This window comes from Balaenoptera borealis (assembly GCF_965194805.1).
Source record: "Balaenoptera borealis genome assembly, chromosome: 16".
NCBI classification, from domain to species: Eukaryota; Metazoa; Chordata; class Mammalia; order Artiodactyla; family Balaenopteridae; genus Balaenoptera; species Balaenoptera borealis.
The window spans coordinates 23,553,443-23,576,113 of record NC_138872.1 but is presented as its reverse complement, the minus strand read 5'-3'; the positions used below and the strand labels follow the sequence as shown (position 1 = coordinate 23,576,113).

The 22,671-nt window shown below is 48.8% G+C and overlaps 1 protein-coding gene across 33 annotated transcripts in view; it reads left to right on the top strand.

The window, feature by feature from the left end:
• Window positions 1–22,671, top strand: part of EPB41L1 (erythrocyte membrane protein band 4.1 like 1) — a 136,729-nt gene that overhangs the window by 74,104 nt on the left and 39,954 nt on the right. For all 33 annotated transcript variants that reach the window (XM_082361880.1, XM_082361885.1, XM_082361909.1 and 30 more), the window contains 7 exons: window positions 7,023–7,213; window positions 8,128–8,292; window positions 10,244–10,348; window positions 10,961–11,003; window positions 14,354–14,429; window positions 19,892–20,110; window positions 22,441–22,528. In XM_082361880.1, the coding sequence (XP_082218006.1) occupies window positions 7,037–7,213; window positions 8,128–8,292; window positions 10,244–10,348; window positions 10,961–11,003; window positions 14,354–14,429; window positions 19,892–20,110; window positions 22,441–22,528 (873 nt within the window). In that variant the 5' untranslated portion in view covers window positions 7,023–7,036. The remainder of the gene's footprint in view (window positions 1–7,022; window positions 7,214–8,127; window positions 8,293–10,243; window positions 10,349–10,960; window positions 11,004–14,353; window positions 14,430–19,891; window positions 20,111–22,440; window positions 22,529–22,671) is intronic.

Sequence of the window (22,671 nt, the reverse complement as noted above, 5' to 3'; positions counted from 1 at the left end):
CTGTGTGTCCCCTCATGCTGTTCCATTGCTATGTGTATGTTTGCAAAGGCAGGCTTCCGGTACACATGTTGTAAACATCTGTGATATACTCTCCCTTGTCTTTAGCATGACTGTAACTTTTGTATTTCAAAGTCCTTTTGTTCTCTGAAACATCCTTTCTCTACACAGCCCTGCTCTGAAGTGGGAGGACAGGAGCTCTCATCCTTATTTGACAAATGGGGAAACTGATGCTCAGAAAGGGGAAGTGACTCACCCAAGGCCCATCAGATAGGAAGTGGCAGAACTGAAACAAGAAACAGTGGTCCTGATTTTGAATTCAGCTCTTCCAAGTGTATTTGCCTTTCAATCTTGGGAAGTTTTTCCTTAGCCAGCTTCACCCCTGGGAGAAATTATTCAGCACAAACCCCCTGAGGCTGCTGAAATGTCATGTAGTGGGACGGACTTTGGAGCCAGAGAGACTTGGCACACCTTATGACCTTGGGCAAATCGGTAGACCTCTTTGGGTCTTTGTGTCCTCATCAGTAAAATCAGGCGGATAATAATCAGGAGTTTGGATGGAAAAGTCAGCCTCTTAAGGTCTGATAAGTTGTCAGGACAGGCTGGCTGGCTGGTAGCCAGAAAGGCTCCCGAGGTGAATGCAGCCCAGGTCTCTAGACTTGTCTCATTGGTGTTCCATCCACCCATCACCCATGTGTTTTTCCATTTATCCATCTACCCATCCATCTGATCCCAGACTCCCTGGGTTTGAATTCTGACACTGCTATTTACTGGCTGCGTGATCTTGGGCAAGTTACTTCACTTCTCAGTGCTTTAGTTTCTTCTTTTGTAAAATGGAGATATTAAGAGTACCTATATATAGGTTATTATGAAGATTAAATGAGTTAATTGATGTAAGATGCTTAGATCAGTGCCTGGTAAATAGCAAACTCTATAAATGTTAGCTTTATTATTGTTATTTATTAAGAACTGCGCTAAACCCTGGGGAAAATGGCAAATGAGACAGATAAATTTTTTTTTTTTTTTTTGGGCCACGCTGCACAGCTTGTGGGATCTTAGTTCCCTGATCAGAGATCAAACTCAGGCCTCCTGCAGTGGAAGCTCAGAGTCCTAACCACTGGACCGCCAGGGAATTCCTGAGATAGATAAATTTTTGTCTTTGTAGAGGAGGAATAGAAACAAGTCAGTCAGTCAGTCAGTATAAGTTCCGTTTGTGAACTTATGAAAAAACCAAACCCGGCATGCTTGCTTCATGGGAACAGAGTTTCTGTTTGAGGGGCGATGAAAAATTTTGGAAAGAGATGGTAGTGGTTATTGTACAACATTGTGAATGTAATTAATGCCCCTGAATTGTTACACTTAAAAGTGGTTAAAATGGCAAAAACAAAATAAAGCAAAACCGAAAAACCAGCTATAACCAAAAAAATAGAAGGAGGGACCCACTTTAGACAGAGTGATCAAGGAGCACATAGATTGAGATCTGAAAGGTGAGAGATGTCAAGAGACAGGGGACAAGCCCACTGTCCCTGCAGAGGGACCATTAAGGGCAACCCCCAAGACAGGGGCAAGCCTGGCGTGGCTGAGGTGCAGACAGAAAGCCAGTGTGACACCATCGTCACAGTGATGGTGGCAATAGGGGTGGGGAAGTGGTGGGAGCTGAAGCAGGGACCCAGAGCTTTGTAAAGAATTTCTGTTTTATTTTGATGGGAGGTCATTGGAGGTTTTAAAGAGGGCATCCAATGGAGTTTTGAAGAAATCCCTGTGGCTGCTCTGTGGAGAATAAACCCTAAGAGGGCCCGAGTGGCTACAGGGAGGCCATGGAAGAGATAGGCCAGCCATGCAGGCAGGAGCTGAGAGTGGCTTGGACCTGGATGGAAGTGGGGATGGAGAAAAAGAACAAATCCAATTTACTGGGCTCAGAGATGCTGAGTCATGCTAACCCTGGTGGGACAGCTTGATGTATAAACTGGTCGATTCATTTTAAATGAGAGGTACAACTGCAGGCCAAGTGGATATTGCCTCTTCTGGGCAAGGACACCCTTTCCCTGCAGGTTACCGAGATGGAAAGCCACAGCGTCTGAAGGCTGCTTAGTGACCCCGGAAGGCAAACCCGGGGAGCCAGCCAGTGGTTGCAATGTTGAAGAGCATCAGAGGCTGACAGCCTGCTGAGCTGGCCCCAGAGGGGGCCAGGCAAGCGTGCTGGGCCTCACTGGGCCCCTCTCTTCCAGACAGGGCTGGCGCAGGCACTGTCAGTATTTACTTCTCTGGCTGACCTTTCCCTTTTCTAATCCTGTGCATTTGGGTTTTCATATGTTAGTGTCATCAGTTAGGCTTTGCCGGCCTCTGTCTCCCTCTATCCATCTGTTCTGGGTGGGCACTTCTTTTTTGTTGTTTTTTTTCTGGCCGCGCCATGCGGCATGTGGGATCTTAGTTCCCCGACCAGGGATTCAACCCGTGCCCCCTGCAGTGGAAGCGTGGAGTCTTACCACTGGACCACCAAGGAAGTCCCTGGGTGGGCACTTCTAAACTCCTGCTTCGCAGACCACTCCCCACTCTGGCTTCCCATTACTGCTTGTAATTCTGGACCCTCTCAGGGTTGTTTTATTGGGTGCCCTCTTTATGTTATTTTCCTGAATCTCCATCACCCCCCCTCCCCCGAGAGGGAGGGAGGACTATCTCTGTTTTATAGGTGAGGTGACCTTGGCTCAGAGGAGTGAAGTCACTTGCCCAAGGTCCCAGAGTGAGCTAGTGGTGGAGCCGGCCTCCGTGTCTAGGTCTGACTGACCTGGGTCTGCCCCCTGCCTTGCTGCCCTGCATGGAGGGGTCCGTGAGATGACTGTGTATGGAGTCCCGGACGCTGGGCCTGGCCCGCAGTGGCTCAGCAAAGGGAGTCTTGCCCTTTCCAGCAGAGTAACACTTCTGACTCTTGCAAAGCTGCCAGCCCCCATCCCCCCACCCCACTCCTTCCCTTCTCCCTGACTCCAGCCTGTCCCTCCTGCCAGGCTGGGTGGAACTCACCTTTATAGGCTTCTTGTTCCAAGAAGTCAAGATATCAAGGCTCCTCCCTGTTCTCCGCACAGCCCTACTTATTCCCACATCTGGGCGTTTGCCCACATAGTGACTCAGCCCAAATGCCTTCCCTGCCATCACCTGTCTAGATTCTCCCTTTTTTCAAAACCTAGCTCCCTCACCCTGCACTCCCTACCCTATAAGTCTTCTTTGGGAACGCCAGGCCATACTCCTGATCACCAGGTCCTAGAATCTTCTAGAGGCTGAAATGTACACTGGCAAATCTAAGTCACATCCTGGGTGAGTATCATCCTCCCGTGTCACAATGAGCTCCACAGGAACCAGCACATGTCCCTCTGGGTCCCCTACAGTGCCTGGCCGGCTTGGCCGCCCAGCGGGCTCCATCAGTCTGTGCTGACCTGGGCCTGGGCAGAACTGTGCCCATGTGACTGGCTGTGGCAGAAGCCAAGGCCAGGTTCTTGGCTCACTTTCTGTGCCCCAGTGAGAGAACCATGCCATTATCCCTGGACTTATGAGATAAAGAAGGATCTCATCATAGCTTTAAAAAATAATAATGTGATTTTTCTTTTTAATTCATAACTTTTTTTAGAGTTTAAACAGATTTTATTTATCTCTTTCTTATCCTGTCATACCAGGCCATGTGCATTGGAAAAATTTATTTTTTAACTTCTAGTTTTTTTAAATCATTCAAGAAATCTCCAAGTATAGTAGAGGAAATGAGAACTACAGTTAAACAGAAAGAAGAAAAAAATAATTTGTATACCTGCCTTCTAGAAACAACCACAGTTAACACTTTGCTGAAATTTCTGTAACTGTATGTGTGCATTAATCAAAATAGGGTCAATCTGTACAAACTGTTGTGTATCATGCTTTTTCACTCAGGTGAAAATTTTCCATGATTCCATGATTTAAAAAAAAAAAAAATTTATTTATTTGGCTGCATTGGGTCTTAGCTGCAGCACACGGGATCTTTCGTTGCAGCACGTGGGCTTCTCTCTAGTTGTGGCTCACGGGCTCCAGAGCTCATGGGCTCAGCATTTGGGGCACCCGGGCTCTCCAGTTGTGGCGTGTGGGCTCTGCAGGGCGCAGGCTTAGTTGCCCCGCGGCATGTGGGATCTTAGTTCCCCAACCAGGTACTGAACCCACGTCCCCTTCGTTGGAAGGTGGATTCTTAACCACTGGACCAACAGGGAAGTCCCTTCCATATATATATATATATATTTTTAATATATTTATTTATTTATTTATTTTTGGCTGCATTGGGTCTTTGTTGCTGTGCGTGGGCTTTCTCTAGTTGCAGCGAGAGGGGCTATTCTTCGTTGCAGGGCACAGCCTTCTCATCGTGGTGGCTTCTCTTGCTGCGGAGCATGGGCTCTAGGCGCTCGGGCTTCAGTAGTTGCGGTACACGGGCTCAGTAGTTGTGGCTCGCAGGCTCTAGAGCGCAGGCTCAGTAGTTGTGGCACACGGGCTTAGTTGCTCCGCGGCATGTGGGATCTTCCTGGACCAGGGCTCGAACCCGTGTCCCCTGCATTGACAGGTGGATTCTTAACCACTGTGCCACCAGGGAAGTCCCACTGAAGCCTCTTTTGCTCTCCGGGTCTCACCTGTAACAGAAGAGGAGAAGACTGCATTATCTCAGAAGGCTTCCAGCTCCTTTCCTCTGAGGTTCTCCCAGCACCAGGCAGTCATGCCAGCAGCCTCTGCTGGAGACCTGGGTGGTGAAAGACTGGGATATTTATTTGAGATTACTCTCCTGGCTATTTCCAAGATGATGCAGGCCCAGGGAAGGTTCAGAGAGTACGGGCTGAAATCAGACTGAGGCAGAGGTGGGAGTAGATATGCTGAAGTCTCTGGGGCTCCCTGGACCCATGAGGGGCATGTGGATTCTGCTTCTCCCAGCACAAAACATACAGATTAGTCTATGGGTTTTGGTTGTTTTTTTTTTTTTTTGAAGCAAAATTAAGCAGGCATTTATTTTCAGCGTTCTTCCCTGTAGGCCTTATCTAGCGTTATGGCTGATATCCTCCAGTGAGGGCTTAGAAGAAATCCAGAGCCAGGCAGATATGTCTCAGTTTGACACCACGAGGCTGTGAGCCCCCCTGGAGCAGCTCTTCTTGCTTTGAGCTCTGGCACAGAGTCAGCACTTAGTGTCATATAAGCAACAGAGAGCCTTTATTTAACTGTGGCTTTAAATTATACCCTTAAAGCCCGGGGTAATGACATGAGTGGAAAGCATTTTTGGGTGGGGATGAGGCAATGTGGACCAAGGTCTTCCCTTCCTCCTCATCTTGTTAACAGCGGCATCCGTAACAACAGACCCTCTCATTTGTGCTATGAGCTCCAGCTTACAAAGTGTTCCACTCATTATCCACGAGGTGGGAATTGAGGATGCTCCTGGCCTCTCTAGGGCCCTAGAGATGTTGGGTGGCTGAGTGGGGTGCTCAGGGCCCCTGACTTTCTGTCCAGTGTCCCTTGCTTTGGGTGGGACTGGTGGCCCCTGGAAGGCAGGGGGAGAAACTGAAGAATAAAAAGGAAACGTGGGGCTGGGGCTTGGAGCATGTGCACAGCCCAGGGTGAATCCCGTGTCTGTCTGTCTAACTGCCCATCCAAGGCCCCAAGGTGGGTGGGGTGAGGGAGGGACCTGCCAAGTCTCATCTGGATCTTTCTCATTTAGTATGATGGATTCAGAGGAAGGCTCTAGACTCAGGGGTGAGGGTTCCTGCTCATTTCTCTGTTACCCGGTTTTAGCTCCAAACTTTTTTTTTTTTTGAGAGGTTTGTTTTCATCATTGGGGGTCAGAAATGGGTGCTTTTGCCTTCCTAAAAACAAACAAACAAACAAACAACTTGTGGGTTAAAAAAATATAGATGTATTTTTAAAATTATACAAGTAATTCCAAAGTGTATGAAGTAAAAAATGAAGCTCCCTCTCTTATCCCACCCTGTGGAACTCTCTCTTTTTCCTCTATCTACTTCTGAATTATTAACCTCTCTTAACAGTTTGGTAAGTATCTTTTCAGATCTTTTACTACATGTGCACAAACACAAAGATGTATTGTTGAGGTTATTGGTATTTTTTTTTAATATAAAAATGGGACCATGCCATTCTTTCTTTCTCTCTCTCTTTCTTTCTCTCTCTCCTTTTCTCTCTTTGCAATTTGCTTATTCCAAAGAGCAGCTGGGCAACAGGTCCTTGATTCTCTGAAATCTCCTCACTTCCTGCTCTGAGGGGGAAATGATAAGAATAGTCGGTTGCAGAGATAATTTCTAAGTCCCTTGCTTTTTTGGATGAGTCCTAGTGAGACCAACCGACTGCCCATTTGTGGCAGATGTGGAGCCCGAGCCCAGTTCGCCTGACTTTGACATCATCAGGGCTATGCGTTTTTTAAGAGTACCTTCCTGCGTTATCCCTTTAAATACATCCTGACAACATCCCTGTGAAGTCAGGGGGCAGGAATTATTGAGGCTTGGGGCATGAAGAGCCTTGTCGGACGTCAGGGCTGGAAAGGCCGGGAGCACAGGGCTCTTTGGGTTGAGTTCCATTTATCCAACATTGATTGAGGGGCTACCACGTGCCAGGTGCTGTAGTGGGAGAGAGAGCCTGGCCAAGGGCCTGCCTGGAGGTGGTCACTGACTGTCCCTGGTGCTCTTGGCAGAGCGGGGCCGCCTGGAGAGACTCTCCTCGCCCTTAGGAAGGGCCCTGATTCCAGACCTGGGCCAAGAGCTTGGAGTCCCTGAGGAGCTATATGGGCACAAGGGTGGGTGGGGGTCTGTGACCTCGGCTGTTGCCACTGACCCCTCACTTCTCATGACTCTGTCCCCATCCTCACTTCCTCTGTCTCTCCCTCCCTCCCTCCTCCTTCTCCCTGTGGCTCTTTGTCCATTTTTCTCCATCTGTCTCTCTGCATGTGTGGTTCCTGTCCCCCTCGCACCGTTCTGTCGCACCATTGCTGCCCCTCTCCCCCATCACATGCTCTCTCCTTCGTGCCAATGCAGGCGTGCTGGTCACCATGACAACAGAGACAGGCCCAGATTCTGAGGTGAAGAAGGCTCAGGAGGAGGCCCCGCAGCAGCCTGAGGCAGCCGCCGCAGCTACCACCCCTGTGACCCCCGCAGGCCACGGCCATCCCGAGGCCAACTCCAATGAGAAGCATCCGGCCCATCAGGACGCTCGGCCTGCTGAACAGGTGTGTGCCTGAGAGCACGGGATCCCTCTTCCTGCCCAGCCCGTCCTCCAGGAGGGAGGAAAGAAGGAAACTGAGATGTATTATTGACCCATTACCTGCCAAGCACTGTGCAGGGGGCATAGTGTTCATTTTTATAATTAATTCTCTGAGACCTAAGAAGGTAACTATTGATTTCCCCATTTTACACTTGGGGAAACAGAGCCTCAGCAGGATGAAGTGAGTTACCCAAAGTCACATTGCTTTAAAGTGACAGAAGTGCAAGTCAAATCTAGATCTGATTTTGAAAATCGGTGTTCTTTCAACCTTATTTTCCTATCCCCCAAGGCTGTCCATTCTAGCGGGGCAAGCCCAGGGTGACTGCAGAGCAAAATTCATCACCCTAAAAAGAGACAGGGGTCTTGGGGGTTCATCTAGCCATTGAATTCACACCTCCCCTAATTCACAACTGGACCAGAGAGGGCAGGGACTTGGCCAAGGTCATTGAGGGTGTCAGTGACAGAGTTAGGACTAGTGGGCAGGGCTCTGACCTCCCTTCCCTCCACCAGATCAGTCCCAGCCTCATGCTAGACCCAGTGACAGACTGAGAAGGAGGAGACCATGTCCTGATCACTCATGCACTGTTCTAGGCGGATAGGACAGCTCTGGCCTCTGGGTGTGGTTTTTGTGGGATGCTCCCGCCTGCAGGGGAGCAGTGGACCCCTCGTATGAGCCCACCCATTGTACGCAGAAGCTCTGGCTCTCTTCCTGCACACACCCACCATAGACCGTGGTCACCTGGGGGGAGTCTTAGAGGGCAGTGGCTCTCATTTTGGGGTCTGTCTGAGCCCCAGCTGCATCCTTATTGCATCTCATTTGGATGAAAGGCTATGGTTTCTAGCTCGCTGACTAAACCCTTCCCTTGGTTGGACCTGCAGAGCCTAGACATGGAGGAGAAGGACTACGGGGAGGCCGATGGCCTGTCAGAGAGGACCACACCCAGCAAGGCCCAGAAATCGCCCCAGAAGATTGCCAAGAAATACAAGAGTGCCGTCTGCCGAGTCACTCTGCTCGATGCCTCTGAGTATGAGTGTGAGGTGGAGGTAGGGAGCACCACAGGCCCCGTCCCTGGTCGACCGTCCTCAGAGCCAGGACAGGCCTCTGTGCGCATTCAGCCTGGGCCAAACCAGAGGGCGTCCACTCTTCATGGAGGCCTGGACCGACTGCCGCGTCCTGGGGAGATGACCCGGCCAGCCCTCCTGTGCACAGATGGTGGCACCGAGGCCCGCAGAGGGCTCTTCTGATTGCAGATAGTGTTAGGCGAGGCACAGGGCTGGTGCCAGGAAAAGGCTTCTCAGGGTGGCTGTACCTTGGCAAGGAGTCGCCGTTTCGCGGCTGATCTGTAGCCTGGTAGGACCTGGGCTCTTTCATCTCGCCCAGCAGACGCTGAGGTTTCAACCAGAATCATTTTCATGTATATAACGGGTGTGGAGGAGGGTTCTTCCCGTGAAGCACCCTATCCAGGGCACCAGGACAAACTGGTCACTCGAGGCTTCCGTGGTGAGGTGTCCCCCAGGCATAGGGAGGTGGCCCATTGGAAGGACCCTCCCCCCAGGCTGTGGAGACACCCTGTGGCATGGCTCTGGCCCACAGTGGGTGGCTGGGCAGACACCTCCTCTCTGGGGTCAGCCCTCCTGGCCCCACATGTAGCATCTCCCTTTCCTGTACGGGCTGGAACTCCCACCCGAATTCTGAGCTCTCACTCGCCCCCTTCGAGGTTCTGCCCCGGTCCAGGCACCATTCCTGGCCCGTCCAGGTGTATGGAAGAGTCCAGAGGGTGGCCTTACTGCTGAGAGTGACAGGACCCACCTCCCTTTCTCCCCGAGTGACAGGACCCACCTCCCTTTCTCCCCCGATTCCTGGTCTTAAGGGACCGACTTCTGAGGCCTGGGAGGCTGGCTCTGTCGTCTTTGCCAGGTTGGGTTTTTTTTTTTTTTTAACGTTTATTTCTTCCATAGAAAGGTTGCAGGGTGAACGCCTTGCCTACTCCTGGGCAAAACAGAGGGATATCTTCTCCCTCTTCCCTCTTGCCCATGGTGACCCCAAGGTGCTGTTTCAGCTGCCCTAGAAGAGTGTAAGGGTTTGACCGAGGCCACTCTCTCTGAAGGTCTCCTCCAGGCTCAGGAATCCCTTGGTTTTCCAGCTACTCCCCACAGTCAGGCCTGGCGCCAGTCCCCGGTGGCCTACCCAGACCTTGCAGGGACCCCACCCGCTCCCTGGAGTCCACTGCCTCTTTGGGTAGTGACTGCTTCACACGCCCCCTGCCCCGTGATCTCTTTATTGATGCTTATCCTCACCCCTGTGGGTTTGGGGTACCCAGCCAGGTTCTGGGCTTTGTCTTCTGAATCCTCAGGCCCAGATGGTGTTCAGAGAGGTACCACGCCTTGCTGATGGGAGTTGGGGGGAGAAGGTGGCTCGAACGGTGCTGCTTGCAACTGAGGCTGATTTAGGCTCTGTGAGCCCCCGTGGAACCTCACTTGCGGCCTGGGTAGAGGTGATGCTCCCTTAGTGTAAGGGGAGGGGCCAGGGGAGGAGAGTCACGCTGTGACCCTGAGTCCCAGGCCCTCCCCTCCTCCCCTGCCCATGTCCCTCACAGGTCAGGTGGCTTGTCTCTTCCTCTCACACTCAAAACTCAGACTTTTGGTTTTCTGCTCCTTGGGTCCAACTTAGCCTGTTTCTCCTAATCACTGTACAGGAAGGAAAAATCAGTCACTCCCCCACCCCACTCTGGCTTTCCCCCAAGCAGGTCTGAGTTCTAGGAAGACCCCAGGAGGGCTTGGAAGAAGGCAGTTGATGGGCTAGGCATTAGTGTCCCCCCAAGATTCCTTAGGACTTGGAGAGCAGAGCCAGGTGGGTGGCAGGAGTGCTGAGATCCTCCCCAGATGCTGGAAACCTCTTGCGGGTTTTCACGTCGTCCTGGTGGAGCCTGGGACATCTCCCCGCCCCACCCTGAGGTGTGTTCCGGCCTCACGGCAGCTCTGCTCTTCTCTTCAGAAACACGGCCGGGGCCAGGTGCTGTTTGACCTGGTCTGTGAGCACCTCAACCTCCTGGAGAAGGACTACTTTGGCCTGACCTTCTGTGATGCCGACAGCCAGAAGGTACCTGGGCTGGGGAGCGGGGCTGGCTGGAAGGCCTTCCCTGGGTGGCAGGGGGGGGTCTCTTCCCTTAGGCCCCCATTGGCCTGGCCACATCCCATGGCTTCCATCAGCCCTCAGCTCTTCATTAGGTACCTTCTGTCTGCACGCCTCCAGGGTTCAGCCTGCCCTGTCCATCCTCAGTTCTCTGTCTCCCCTGTGCCCCTGTCCTTCCTTGGGGGCCTGCAAGTCAGCCTCAGATAGGTATCTGGAGAGCCGTGGCATGGCTTCCTGCGGGAGCTGAGGCACTCACCCCCAGCCCCTCTTCCCCACCCTTGGGAAGCTCCTGCCTGAGTTTCCTTCTTCCCACCAATCCCACTGCAGCTGCATTACCCGTTCACCGTGCTGCCTCCAAGCATTGCCAGGCCCAGGGCCCCGGGTCCCAAACCCTGAGTGAAGCCAGGCCTCATTCCCTCACCTCCCAGTCCCAGGGGAAGGGACCCAGACAGCTCAGCCAGGGAAGGGTGTTCCCAGCTAAGGGGCTGTTGGCAGGCTATTTCGGGATGTTTCTCTCTCCTAGCCCTACCCAAGTCCCCTCCTCTGTCTCCCTCTAAAGAACTCTATCTTCTCCTACAGAACTGGCTGGACCCCTCCAAGGAAATCAAGAAGCAGATCCGGAGTGAGTGACTTGCTGTGGTTGGAACTGGTAGTGGAAGGGTGGAGGGGGGGCTCCAGGCCTTGAGGGCCCTAGTTGTGCTGCTTCTTCCTCCTTTGGGAAGTGCGTTCGGACCCATGAGTTCGTTTGCTGTGTGTGGCAGATCTTGGGGAAGGCAGGGTATTGTTTTATAGATGAGGAGCCTGAGGCCTGCACAGGAGGAATGACCGTCTGGAGTCACCCAGCAGGTTAGCAGAGGGATCACAGCTGCCTTCAGGATGTCAGCCCTGGAAGGGACCTGCAGAGTCATCTAGGACAAGGGGACAAACCGATGGCCTCAAAACAGCCACCCTTCTGTCCAGGGCCAGGGCGGGCTTCGGTGGTCAGTGACCTTTGACTCAGATCAGATTCCTTGTCCCCACAGTACTCTAGGCCACTCTGCCAACTGAGAGGAGTGAACGTGTCCTGTGTTTAATGATGGGTGACTGAGGCCCAGAAAGAGGCAGTTATTTACCCAAGATCACAGAGTGAGGTATGGGCCACGCCAGGTCCTGAGCCCTGGCCTCCCAGCACCATCCTGCACTCTTTTCAAGGCCTGGGTTGAAGACAGATGAGCAGGCCAAAAACCTGTCTTTTCTGGCCCAGAGGAAAAAAGGCATGTTGGGAGGGGCGGGGCAGCCTTCAAACGCCAGAAGGGGGAGGTAGGTGGCCTCAGCCAGGGGGCATGCAGTGAGTGGGGACTTGGAGCCTAGAGGCAGCGGTGCCTCCACTGGGGGCTCCTCCCCTTTGCTGTGCTTGGGCTTCCTGGTCCCCTGGCTGGAAAGCTATAGCCAAGCCTGTTGCCGTGACAGCAGGCAGCTGGGCCTTAGGGATGCCAGCTGACTATGCAGGAGGGGGCTTGAGGGATGCTTCCTGCAGCCTCCTGTCAGTTGGAGATAAAGAGGCAGGCTCACGGACAGAGCCCCCTTCTCTGGGGCCAACAGGGTCCTAGGCCTGGCCTTTATGCTGTCCCCAGGAACCCCAGCCCAGCTGGGAGGCCTGGCTCTCATGCCTGAAAGAATCAGAACGCACACCGTGGCTGAGAGTGTTTGAGAAGGACCAGGACCTTAGAAAAGAGAAGCTCCTGACAGAATCTTTGGGTCTCGGCTCCCTCCCCAGGGCAAGAAGTGATCCCCTCGGGTTATGAAGGAGCAGGGCTTCCTCCTTTATTTAGTAAAGCCACAGTCTCTGTTCCTACCCCTGCAGTTTCCACCCATTCACCCCAGTTCTGGCTTCTGGGGCCCCCACAGAGCAATTTTTTACCCACTTTCTTGATCTGTGACAACTCCAACCTTCTGAAGGTGGCACCTGAGTCCTTATGTCCTGGCCTTCAGAGTTGGGTATATTTCCTCCCAAATCTCAGGGCCCATCACCTAGGGCACTGGGGGCAATTCCTCCACCTCTCTGGATTCCCGCATCTCCCTAGCAAGTGGATTAGTGATTACTGCCTCACTAGGTGGGGATGAAGGTTCAGTGATGTGAGTGTGGACAACAGCCAGCACATAGTAGGTGCTTCACATAGTAGGAGGCAATCTGGTGTGATGGTTAAAAGGACAGACACGGGAAGTAGACCGCCTGGATTTGAATCCTGACTCCATCACTACTTCTCGTGTTATTTAATTGCTCTGTGCCTCATCATCTGTAAAGTGGGGGTAACCCTTATCTTTAGGGTTGTTGTGAGGATTAAATGAGTTATTAGGTGTTCAACACCTAAAAGGTGCCTGCCCATAGTAACACCCAGTTTGTATTAGCCATTATTATTATTATTCATTATTACCATTATTCTCTCGCTCTCTTTTTTTCTTGGCTGTGCTGTGCGGCTTGTGGGATCTCAGCTCCCCGGCCAGGGATTGAACCCTGGCCATGGCGGTGAAAGCCCGGAATCCTAACAACTAGGCCACCAGGGAACTCCCCCATTATTATTCTTGAGACCGGGATTGTTTCCCCTTGAGGCTGCTGTTTCCAAGGAGTCAGCTGCAGTCAGGAGCCTAGGTTGTGGAGTCATGTGATCAGAGGCTAGACCTGTTTTCTATCGCTGACTAGCTGGGTGATCCTGGGAGAATGACTTAACCTCTCAAAACCTTCATCTATTAAAAGGAAAGTCTACCTCAGGATCACTATAAAGATTAAATTCCAAAAACACGTGTCAAGTTCTTAGCAAGCCAAGCGACCAGCACTTAGTAAGTGTTGGAGACATGACAGCTGTATGGTGAAGATGGTGATGCCCACAGGGACAAGGATGGTAGTGATGGCATGGCCTCCAGCCCTTCTGTCCACAGCCCTGCCCTGGATGGGCCTCTCTTTCTCACTTTGTCAGAGGTCCCTTTAGAGCATGGAGCCCAAAATGTCCCAGGGGTGGTCTGACCATTGTTCTGGATTATGGCCTTTCATCAAGGCCTCCTCCCTCCCCCCCTCTTCTTAAGTGGTCATCCCTCTTCTTGGTTTGCAGAGCTTGTTTCCAGCTGAAACCTCAGCGTTTATTTTTCTCTACCTTGTAAAGGTGTACCATTGATTTTTCATATCTAAACGTGGAGGTTAACATTTACCCCTGTGAAATGTTCTTTGTTACTTTTAGCCCATTATATTTGCTTTTGGGTCTTGTTTATAATCCAATTCTGCCATCTGAGATGGAGTCAACATCATATAGGGCAGAGTTTTGCAACATGTTTTCTGAGAAACTTTAATCTGGAAGGATGCCCTGTGACAAATGGATGCAACAGGTCAAATGGATTTTGGAAACTCTTGAATGCATGTCCCCCTTCAAGAGGTGCAATGCACAGTAGCAGAGTGAGGGCTCTGAGAAGTCCAAAGTTAGGAAACCTGTTTAAGGTGGTATTTTCTAGATTAATTATCTTCCCACTAATGTCCTGGGGCACAGACTTTGGTGTAGAGGGAAGAGCATGGGCTCTGGATCCAGGTGGCCTGGGTCTGAACCTCAGCATTGCCACTTCCTAGCTTGTGACCTTGGACTGGCCACTTTACTGCCTGGGCCTCACCGTCCTCATTTACAAAATGGGTTTAATCATAGGACTTACTTACAGGGATGTTGTGAGGTTTAATGAAGCAATGTTTGTAAAGTAATTAACAGCATGCCTGGCATACACCATTGTTTTCTTTCTTTCTACCTTCCTTCCCACTGCTAGTTCACAAGTCTTTTAATCTGGGCCTCAGTCTCCTCATCTGTCAAGTGGGAATAATGTGCCAGGGTCTCTTATTGGATTGTCCTAAAATGATTGTTATGGGAAGACTGAAAAATTGCCCATGGCATGGTGCATCTGGGCCACCCACGGGGGAGATGGGGCCTCTCTGATCTCTCCCCCATCTTCTCCTCTCAGGCAGCCCCTGGAATTTTGCCTTCACAGTCAAGTTCTACCCCCCTGACCCTGCCCAGCTGACAGAAGACATCACAAGGTGAGGGCTGGGGAGGGGTGGTGGTGGAGGGGGATGGACACAGAGCCCTGGGTGACACAAGGTGGTATATGGGTACATGATGGCAGGTGAAAACCCAGATGCCTACTGAGGCCAGGCAGACAGCATCAACAAGGGAAACCAACTCAGTGCAAGAGAAAGTGATGCAAACAGAGTGGTCGATGGCAACTGACCCTTGACTTCAGAGGGAGAGGTGTCACGGGGAACAGTGGGGCTCAGTGTGAATTCAAGAGGACAGATGCCGCTTAAAACGGTTGCTGTTCTGCTCGGGCAGTCACTGCCATGTGGGAATCAGGCCTGATAGTTGGAGTGAAGCTAGAGATTTGAGAGTAAAAACCACACTTTTTAAATATTGGCAACTAATTTAAACTCTTAAAAAGCATGGTGTGGGCCATCTCTGGGTAGGATAAACCAGACATGTCTGAAGGCTGATGTGCTGGCTGGACCACCAGGTTTTAACTTTGGGGACAGGAGGGATTAGAACACAGATGCCTTTGCAAGTGGGAGTTTGGTCCTGTGTGCTACTCTGTGCACATGGCAGGCGTGTGGGAGTCAAATGAGGCATGTGACCACCCCAGGGAGGCAAGCCCAGGCTGCTGGGGTGAACGTGGATTGTAGGTGCAGGCCTTGTGCCTCAGTGCCAGTAGATAACAAGGCTTAAAGATTAGAAGGGGGTGCAAAGCATCTCTCAGGATGAGAGCTTCCATGGGGCTCATCCTGCCTCTGAAATCCAAAACAGGGAGGGGCCTTTCTCTTTATCTAAGCCCCTTCCAAAGAGATAGTCTTACTTTACAATATCCTGGGGCTGTGTCATCCGTGTACTGGGCCCTAAACACCCACCAACCATAGGATGTGGCTTGGAGTTATTCCTACAGCAGGAGAGGGAGCTACTAAGCCATCCTCTGTCTCCCATTGGGTCCCTCCTTAATCTCTGCCATTTGCCAGGCAATGGGCCAAGGTCAAGATACCGACTCTGGCCTTGGGAGATAAAACAGATATCCCTGGAATAGATCAGACCTGAGGCCTTGGCCTCATTAGCCCTGCTCTAATCCCTGAGGTCAGCTTGGGACCAAGGTGGCAGCAGCAGGGTCTAAACTTCATTCCCGAAAGGGCTGAGAGCTTTAGACCAATACAGCCCCCATCCCCTGGTCTTGCCCACTGGTGCCTCTCCTCTTTGTGCTGGTCCCTGGACATTGGGCCTCTAGGGACACCAGGAAGGAAGTTAGCCCTGCCCGATGTGGCTGGCCTCAGAGGATGGGGTGATAGTAGCAGCTGATTTAGTCAAAAATATTTAGAACCCAAATAAACTGGTCAGAATGACAAAGTGACTGAAATGAAAGACTGATCAGTGTGTTTGGTAATGATTTCTGAATTTGGAGACTTTTGAATGATATGCTTATAAGCCCACACTCGGTGCCTGTAATGTTTGAGCTGCTGCTGATTCTGAGCCTCTGCCGTGGCTCTGAGCACACACTGAGGCCGCATGTATTGTACTTTTGGCCAGAGCTTCAGTTCTGACTGCAAAATAATGTCGTGGAGCAGTAAAAACTATACTAGTAAAAGCCACTTAAAAGGAAAAGAAACAAGTAATTGGAAAAAAAAATGGTGAAACATAGCAAAGTGGGCAAGGAGGTAGTGCAGGCTGAGCATGAACTGGAATATTAAAAAAAAAATACACAGTAACTTAAAAAGCAATAAAAAGTGCTTTGAAATGGTTCTAAAAATTGTAAAATCATCCAAGTGTGCATGAAAGTTATAAAAAAAATCATGGCCTAGTGGTTGGAAATGTTTCTTTTAAACCAATTTGGACAATTCGTTTAAAGCTGGAGCCAAATAAAAAAGTTTTGAGAAAACATTGGCAAACAGTTTTGTCCAGACAGTGGAATATGGTGCAGAAGTTAAAATGAATAAAGTCAGGTCACGTGTGCTGACATGGGAAGGGCTCTAAGGCACATAGTTGGGAGTGAAAAAGCAAGCTATGTGGTCAGATATAGCATTTGATAGCATTTACATGGTAAAAACACCCATGAACCAAAACCACATGCATTTTAAAAAATTTATTTTATTGAAGTATAGTTGATTTACAATGTTGTGTTAATTTCTGCTGTACAGAAAATGATTCAGTTATATATACATATATACATATTCTTTTTCATATTCTTTTCCATTATGGTTTATTATAGGATATTGAGTATCGTTCCCTGTGCTATACAGTAGGACCTTTTTGTTTATCCATTCTATATATAATAGTTTGAATCTGCTGATCCCAAACTCCCATTCCATCCCTCCCCCACCCCCTCTCCCCTTTGGCAACCACAAGTCTGTTTTCTATGTCTGTGAGTCTGTTTCTGTTTCATAGATAAGTTCATTTGTGTCATATTTTAGATTCCACATATAAGTGATATCATGTGGTATTTGTCTTTCTCTTTCTCACTTCACTTAGTATGATAATCTCTAGTTGCATCCATGTTGCTGTGAATGGCAATATTTCATTCTTTTTATGGCTGAGTAATATTCCATTGTATATATGTAGCGCATCTTCCTTATCCACTCATCTGTCGATGGACATTTAGATTGCTTCCATGTCTTGGCTAATGTAAACAGTGCTGCTGTGAACATAGGGGTGCATGTTTCTTTTCTTAATTACAGTTTTTTCCAGATATATGCCCAGGAGTGGGACTGCTGGATCATATGGCAACAGTATTTTCAGTTTTTTGAGGAACTTCCTTACTGTTTTCCATAGTGGCTGCACTAATTTACATTCCCACCAACAGTGTAGGAGGGTTCCCTTTTTTCCACACCCTCTCCAGCATTTGTTATTTGCAGACTTTTTAACGATGGCCATTCTGACTGGTGTGAGGTGGTACCTCATTGTAGTATTGATTTGCATTTCTCTAATATTTACCAATGATGAGCACCTTTTCATGTGCCTATTTGCCATCTATGTGTCTTTTTGGAGAAATGTCTGTTTAGGTCTTCTGCCCATTTTTTGATTGGGTTGTTTTGTTTTTTTCATTATTGAGTTGTATGAGCTGTTTGTATATTTTGGAAATTAAGCCCTTGTTGGTTACATCATTTGCAAATATTTTCTCCCAGTCCGTAGGTTGTCTTTTTGTTTTGTTTATGGTTTCCTTTGCTGTGCAAAAGCTTGTAAGTTTGAAAAAAAAAAAAAAAAAAAAAGCTTGTAAGTTTGATTAGGTTCCATTTGTTTACTTTTGATTTTATTTCTATTGCCTTGGGAGACTGACCTAAGAAAACGTTGGTATGATTTATGTCAGAATGTTTTGCCTATTTTCTCTTCTAGGAATTTTATGATGTCCTGTCGTATATTTAAGTCTTTAAGCCATTTTGAGTTTATTTTTGTGTACGGTGTGAGGGTGTGTTCTGACTTCATTGGTTTACATGCAGCTGTCCAACTTTCCCAACACCACTTGCTGAAGAGACTGTCTTTTCCCCATTGCATATTCTTGCCTCCTTTGTCGAAGATTAATTGACCATAGGTGTGTGGGTGTATTTCTGGGCTCTCTGTTCTGTTCCATTGATCCATATGTCTGTTTTTGTGCCAATGTCATGCTGTCTTGATTACTGTAGCTTTGTAGTATTGTCTGAAATCTGGGAGGGTTATGCCTCCTGCTTTGTTCTTTTTTTTTAAATAAATGTATGTATTTATTTATTTATTTATTTTTGGCTGCATTGAGTCTTCGTTGCGGCGTGCGGGCTTCTCATTGCAGTGGCTTCTCTTGTTGCGGAGCACGGGCGGGCTTCAGTAGTTGTGGCTCACGGGCTGTAGAGTGCAGGCTCAGTAGTTGTGGCACATGGACTTAGTTGCTCCGCGGCAGGTGGGATCTTCCCAGACCAGGGCTCGAACCCGTGTCCCCTGCATTGGCAGGTGGATTCTTAACCACTGCGCCACCAGGGAAGTCCCTCCTGCTTTGTTCTTTTTCCTCAGGATTACTTTGGCAATTCTGGGTCTTTTATGGTTCCATATAAATTTTAGGATTATTTGTTCTAGTTCTGTGAAAAATGTCATGGGTAATTTGATAGGGATTGCATTAAACCTGTAGATTGTTTTGGATAGTATGGCCATTTTAACAATGTTAATTCTTCCAATCCAAGAGCACGGGATATCTTTCCATTTCTTTGAATCATCTTCAATTCCCTTTATTAATGTTTTATAGTTCTCAGCATATAAGTCTTTTACCTCCTTGGTCAGGTTTATTCCTAAGTATTTTATTTTATTTTTGGTGTTATTTTAAAAGGGATTTTTTCAGCAATAATGGAGCTTCTGCATGTAGAGGATTGGTAACTTGTTCCATGGTGGCAAGAAAGAAGTCTTTTTTTTTCTTGCTGTATAATGTTTCAGTTTTAATAATTTTGAAGCACTTGGATGCATTCAGAAATTAAAAATAAAAACCATAGATAAAAAAATAAAAGGGATTTTTTTTTTTTTACATTTCCTTTCTGATATTTCATTGTTAAGTGTAAAGAAATGCAACCAATTTCTGTATGTTAATCTTGTATCCTGCTGTCTTGCTGAATTCATTTGTCAGTTCTAGCAGTTTTTGTGTGGCATCTTTAGGGCTTTCTATATATAGTATCATGTCGTCTGTGTATAATGACAATTTTACCTCTTCCCTACCAATTTGGATACATTTTATTTCTTTTTCCTGACTGATTGCTGTAGCAAGGACTTGAAATACTATGTTGAACAGAAGTGGTGAGAGTGGGTATCCTTGTCTTGTTCCAGATTTTAGCGAGAAGGCTTTCAGCTTTCACTGTTGAGTATTATATAGGCTATGGGTTTGTCATAAGTAGCTTTTATTATGTTGAGATATGTTCCCTCTTATACGCACTTTCATAAGAGTTTTTATCATGAATCGATGTTGAATTTTATCAAATGCTTTTTCTACATCCATGGAGATGATCATGTGAAAACCACATGCATTTCTATACGTCCATGGAGGAAAAAGGTCTAACACCACAGGGATAACAGGAGTGACCTCTGGGGGAGGGAGTTAGGACTGAGAATGGACATCAAGAGGAAATTTAGAATTATCTCTAAAGTTTACATGTTTCCCACAGTTAAGAGTATATTAATAGTATAATTAAAAATACATCACATTTTAAAAAAATGGTTAAACCAGCAAAGCAGTCCTAATTTAGCTTGAAAATGAGTTAGAAATTGAAAATGTTCCTATAGTAGGAAAAATCCCTCAAACTTAGAAATGAACAAAAATGCTTAACGTTGCATGAAATGTTACATAACCATCTTCTAGGATACACCCAAAGTATTAACACACGACATGCCAGTGTCTGGGAGCATTCCTCTTCTGCTGCGCTGAGCGTTGATCAGTTGGTGCTGATGGATCGGTGGGCAGCTGTGCTTGGGGGAATCTAGGGAGGGAGTGGCCCCCGTGCCCATGCCAGCTCTCCCCTATGTCCAGATACTACCTGTGCCTGCAGCTGCGGGCGGACATCATCACGGGCCGCCTGCCCTGCTCCTTCGTCACGCATGCCCTGCTGGGCTCCTATGCCGTGCAGGCTGAGCTGGGCGACTATGATGCCGAGGAACATGTGGGCAACTATGTCAGCGAGCTCCGCTTCGCCCCTAACCAGACCCGGGAGCTGGAAGAAAGGATCATGGAGCTGCACAAGACGTACAGGTGAGAGGGCCTCCGCCCAGGCCTCCCCTTGCTCCTTGCCCTGTTGGCCAGAACCTTCCTGGCTAGGCCACCGGATCGTATGCTGTAAGTACCCCACCTGGCTCTGCCGCTAATGTGAGGTGTGTCTGAGAGCACATCATCTCATCAGATGGGAATGATGGTAACTTGCTATGTGACCTTAAATGACCGCTTGGGACCTCAGGTTCTTAAGCTCTTGTACTGGTGTGGTAATTCCCTGTCCTTGGCCTCTGAGAATCGGTCTCTTTAACTGCCAATTGGAGATGATAATAATGATTGTGTGTCCCTGGGTAAGTGTCCTGATGTCTCCAGGCATAAAGTTCAAAAGTTTACATTCTAAAGTCAGACCGTCTGGTTCACCTTTTGGCTCTGTCTCTTTCTAACCAGGGGATCTCGGGCTGGTCATTTCACTTTCCTGTGCTTTAGTTTCCTCATTTGTTTAATGTGGGCACTAGTAAAACCTATGCTGTAGGGTCCTGGAGGGGCTAAATGGTGCCTATTAGAGACACACCGCATGGTGGCTATTATTGTTGCTCTGTGATTTGAGGGGTTGAGTAGTTGATTGTGCAGTGGAAAGCAGCTTGTGCCAGGAGTTAGAAGATAGTTAACTAGTTGTGTGATTATGGGCTGGCTATTTAACCCATCAGCCCCATTTTTTACCTGTATTTGTAAGGACTTAGATTTTCAGTGTTTCTCAACTACTGGTATTTGGGACAGGAGAATTCACTGTGCAGGATGTTTGGCGTCTCTGGGCCCCAGGCATTAAATGCCCATAACACCCCCTCAGTCATTGTAACAACCAAAATGCATCCCCCATTTCCAAATCCCTGCTGTGAGAGTGATACCCGCTCCCTGGGGGGACCCCTGGAACTAAATGGTCCTTTTACGCTGGAAATACTTTGGACTCTAAGTCCAGGCTTGTCAGGGAAACCCAATGTGATAAATGACGTGGAAGTGCATTGTAAACTGTAAAGTGCTATGCATGTGGGAGGGGGTATGGTGATATTATCTCATTGCTAATGAGGATGGAGGGAATGAGGAGGGTTGCGTCATGGGGAGAGAGGCCATCTGGAGAGAGGCCCAGGGCTAGAGGTGGAGGGATCATGTACGGGGGAAAGAAAGCCTGCTGGGGTGTGATGGGACACGAGGTGTGGGTGGCAAATGTGTCTCTCAGAGGCTTGCACACCAACTCTGATTGGCTAGTAACGGCTGCTGTTATATTGTGTTGAGCAGGATACTGAAACCGTGCAGCCGGTTAGCAGTGTCTGCCTGGGCTCTTTGTCATCCCTGTTGTAGGCAGCAAGGTGTGTTAGGGATTCGCAAGAGTCCTAATAATTCAGAGAGGGAAGTTCAGATCAATATGGGCTGGAGAAATCCTAACGGCCATCCCTTCAGCTGTAACAGCTCTTTTGACTTAAAGCAGATTGACTTCCAGTGTCCAGGTATCCTGCACAAAAGCTCCCCGAGGTAGACAGAGCACAGGAAACTGAGGCTATGAGACAGATGTAAGCCAAGTGGCTGGGAACATGAACCACGGAGCCACATTGTCTGGATTCACATCCTGACTTTGCTACTTAATAGCTGTGTGCCGTTAGGCAAGTTATTCAACCTCTCTGTGCCATAGTTTCCTCATCTATAAAGTGGGAATAGTGATATCTACCTAATAGTCCTGTTATGAGGATTCAAATGAATTAATACATGTAAAGTGCTTGGAACAGTAACCAGCATGTGGTGCTCAAGAAATGTTACTCAGTAAATGCTGTGAGAGCATACGGTTTCCTGGCAGCCAAAGCAAAGAAGGAACTTGATGAATTACATAACTCTTCTTTTCAGAAAGGAGAGAGATTCCTCCTTTCCTCAAGGGCGATTAAGTGGTTTCTGATACAAAATTCTGCAAAAAATAGCCTTTGTGGGTAATAATTCAGGAGCCCCTGGGTGATAATGATAAGCAATGTCATCCACAGTGATTTCACTGTCATGAAGAAACAGAATTTATGGCTCCCATTTAATCCAGTGGCAGAATGAGGCAAAAATCCAGACTCCCGGCTGAGGCCTTGAACGCTTCCTGGAGAAAATAAGACTGGACCTGAGCTTTGGCAGGAGATGAGAGTTCAGTGGACTGAAGCGGGGGCTAGGGGTGCTCTGTCCGGCACTGAGAGCAGAGGTGAGGGACCGGGGAGGCCTAGCCACACTCCTGCTCCAGAATGCTTGCCTTCCTGGAATCACAGGTTCCGATCGCGGTCATCTTTGGCTGGCAGGACTCAGGCCTTGGTCCTTCCACCGGCCACCAGCGATCACTTTCTTTCCCTTAGGGGCATGACCCCAGGAGAAGCAGAAATCCACTTCCTAGAGAACGCCAAGAAGCTTTCTATGTACGGAGTAGACCTGCACCATGCCAAGGTATTGCTGGGTGCCAGGGTTCCCCTAGGTTCTGGGGGGTGCACCCGAGGAACTACCAGGGCCTTCTGGAGGGCTTGGTGTGCCAGACTCTGTGTCACCTCCAACCTGAAGCCTTTTCTCTTCTCATTTCTCATAACTTGACG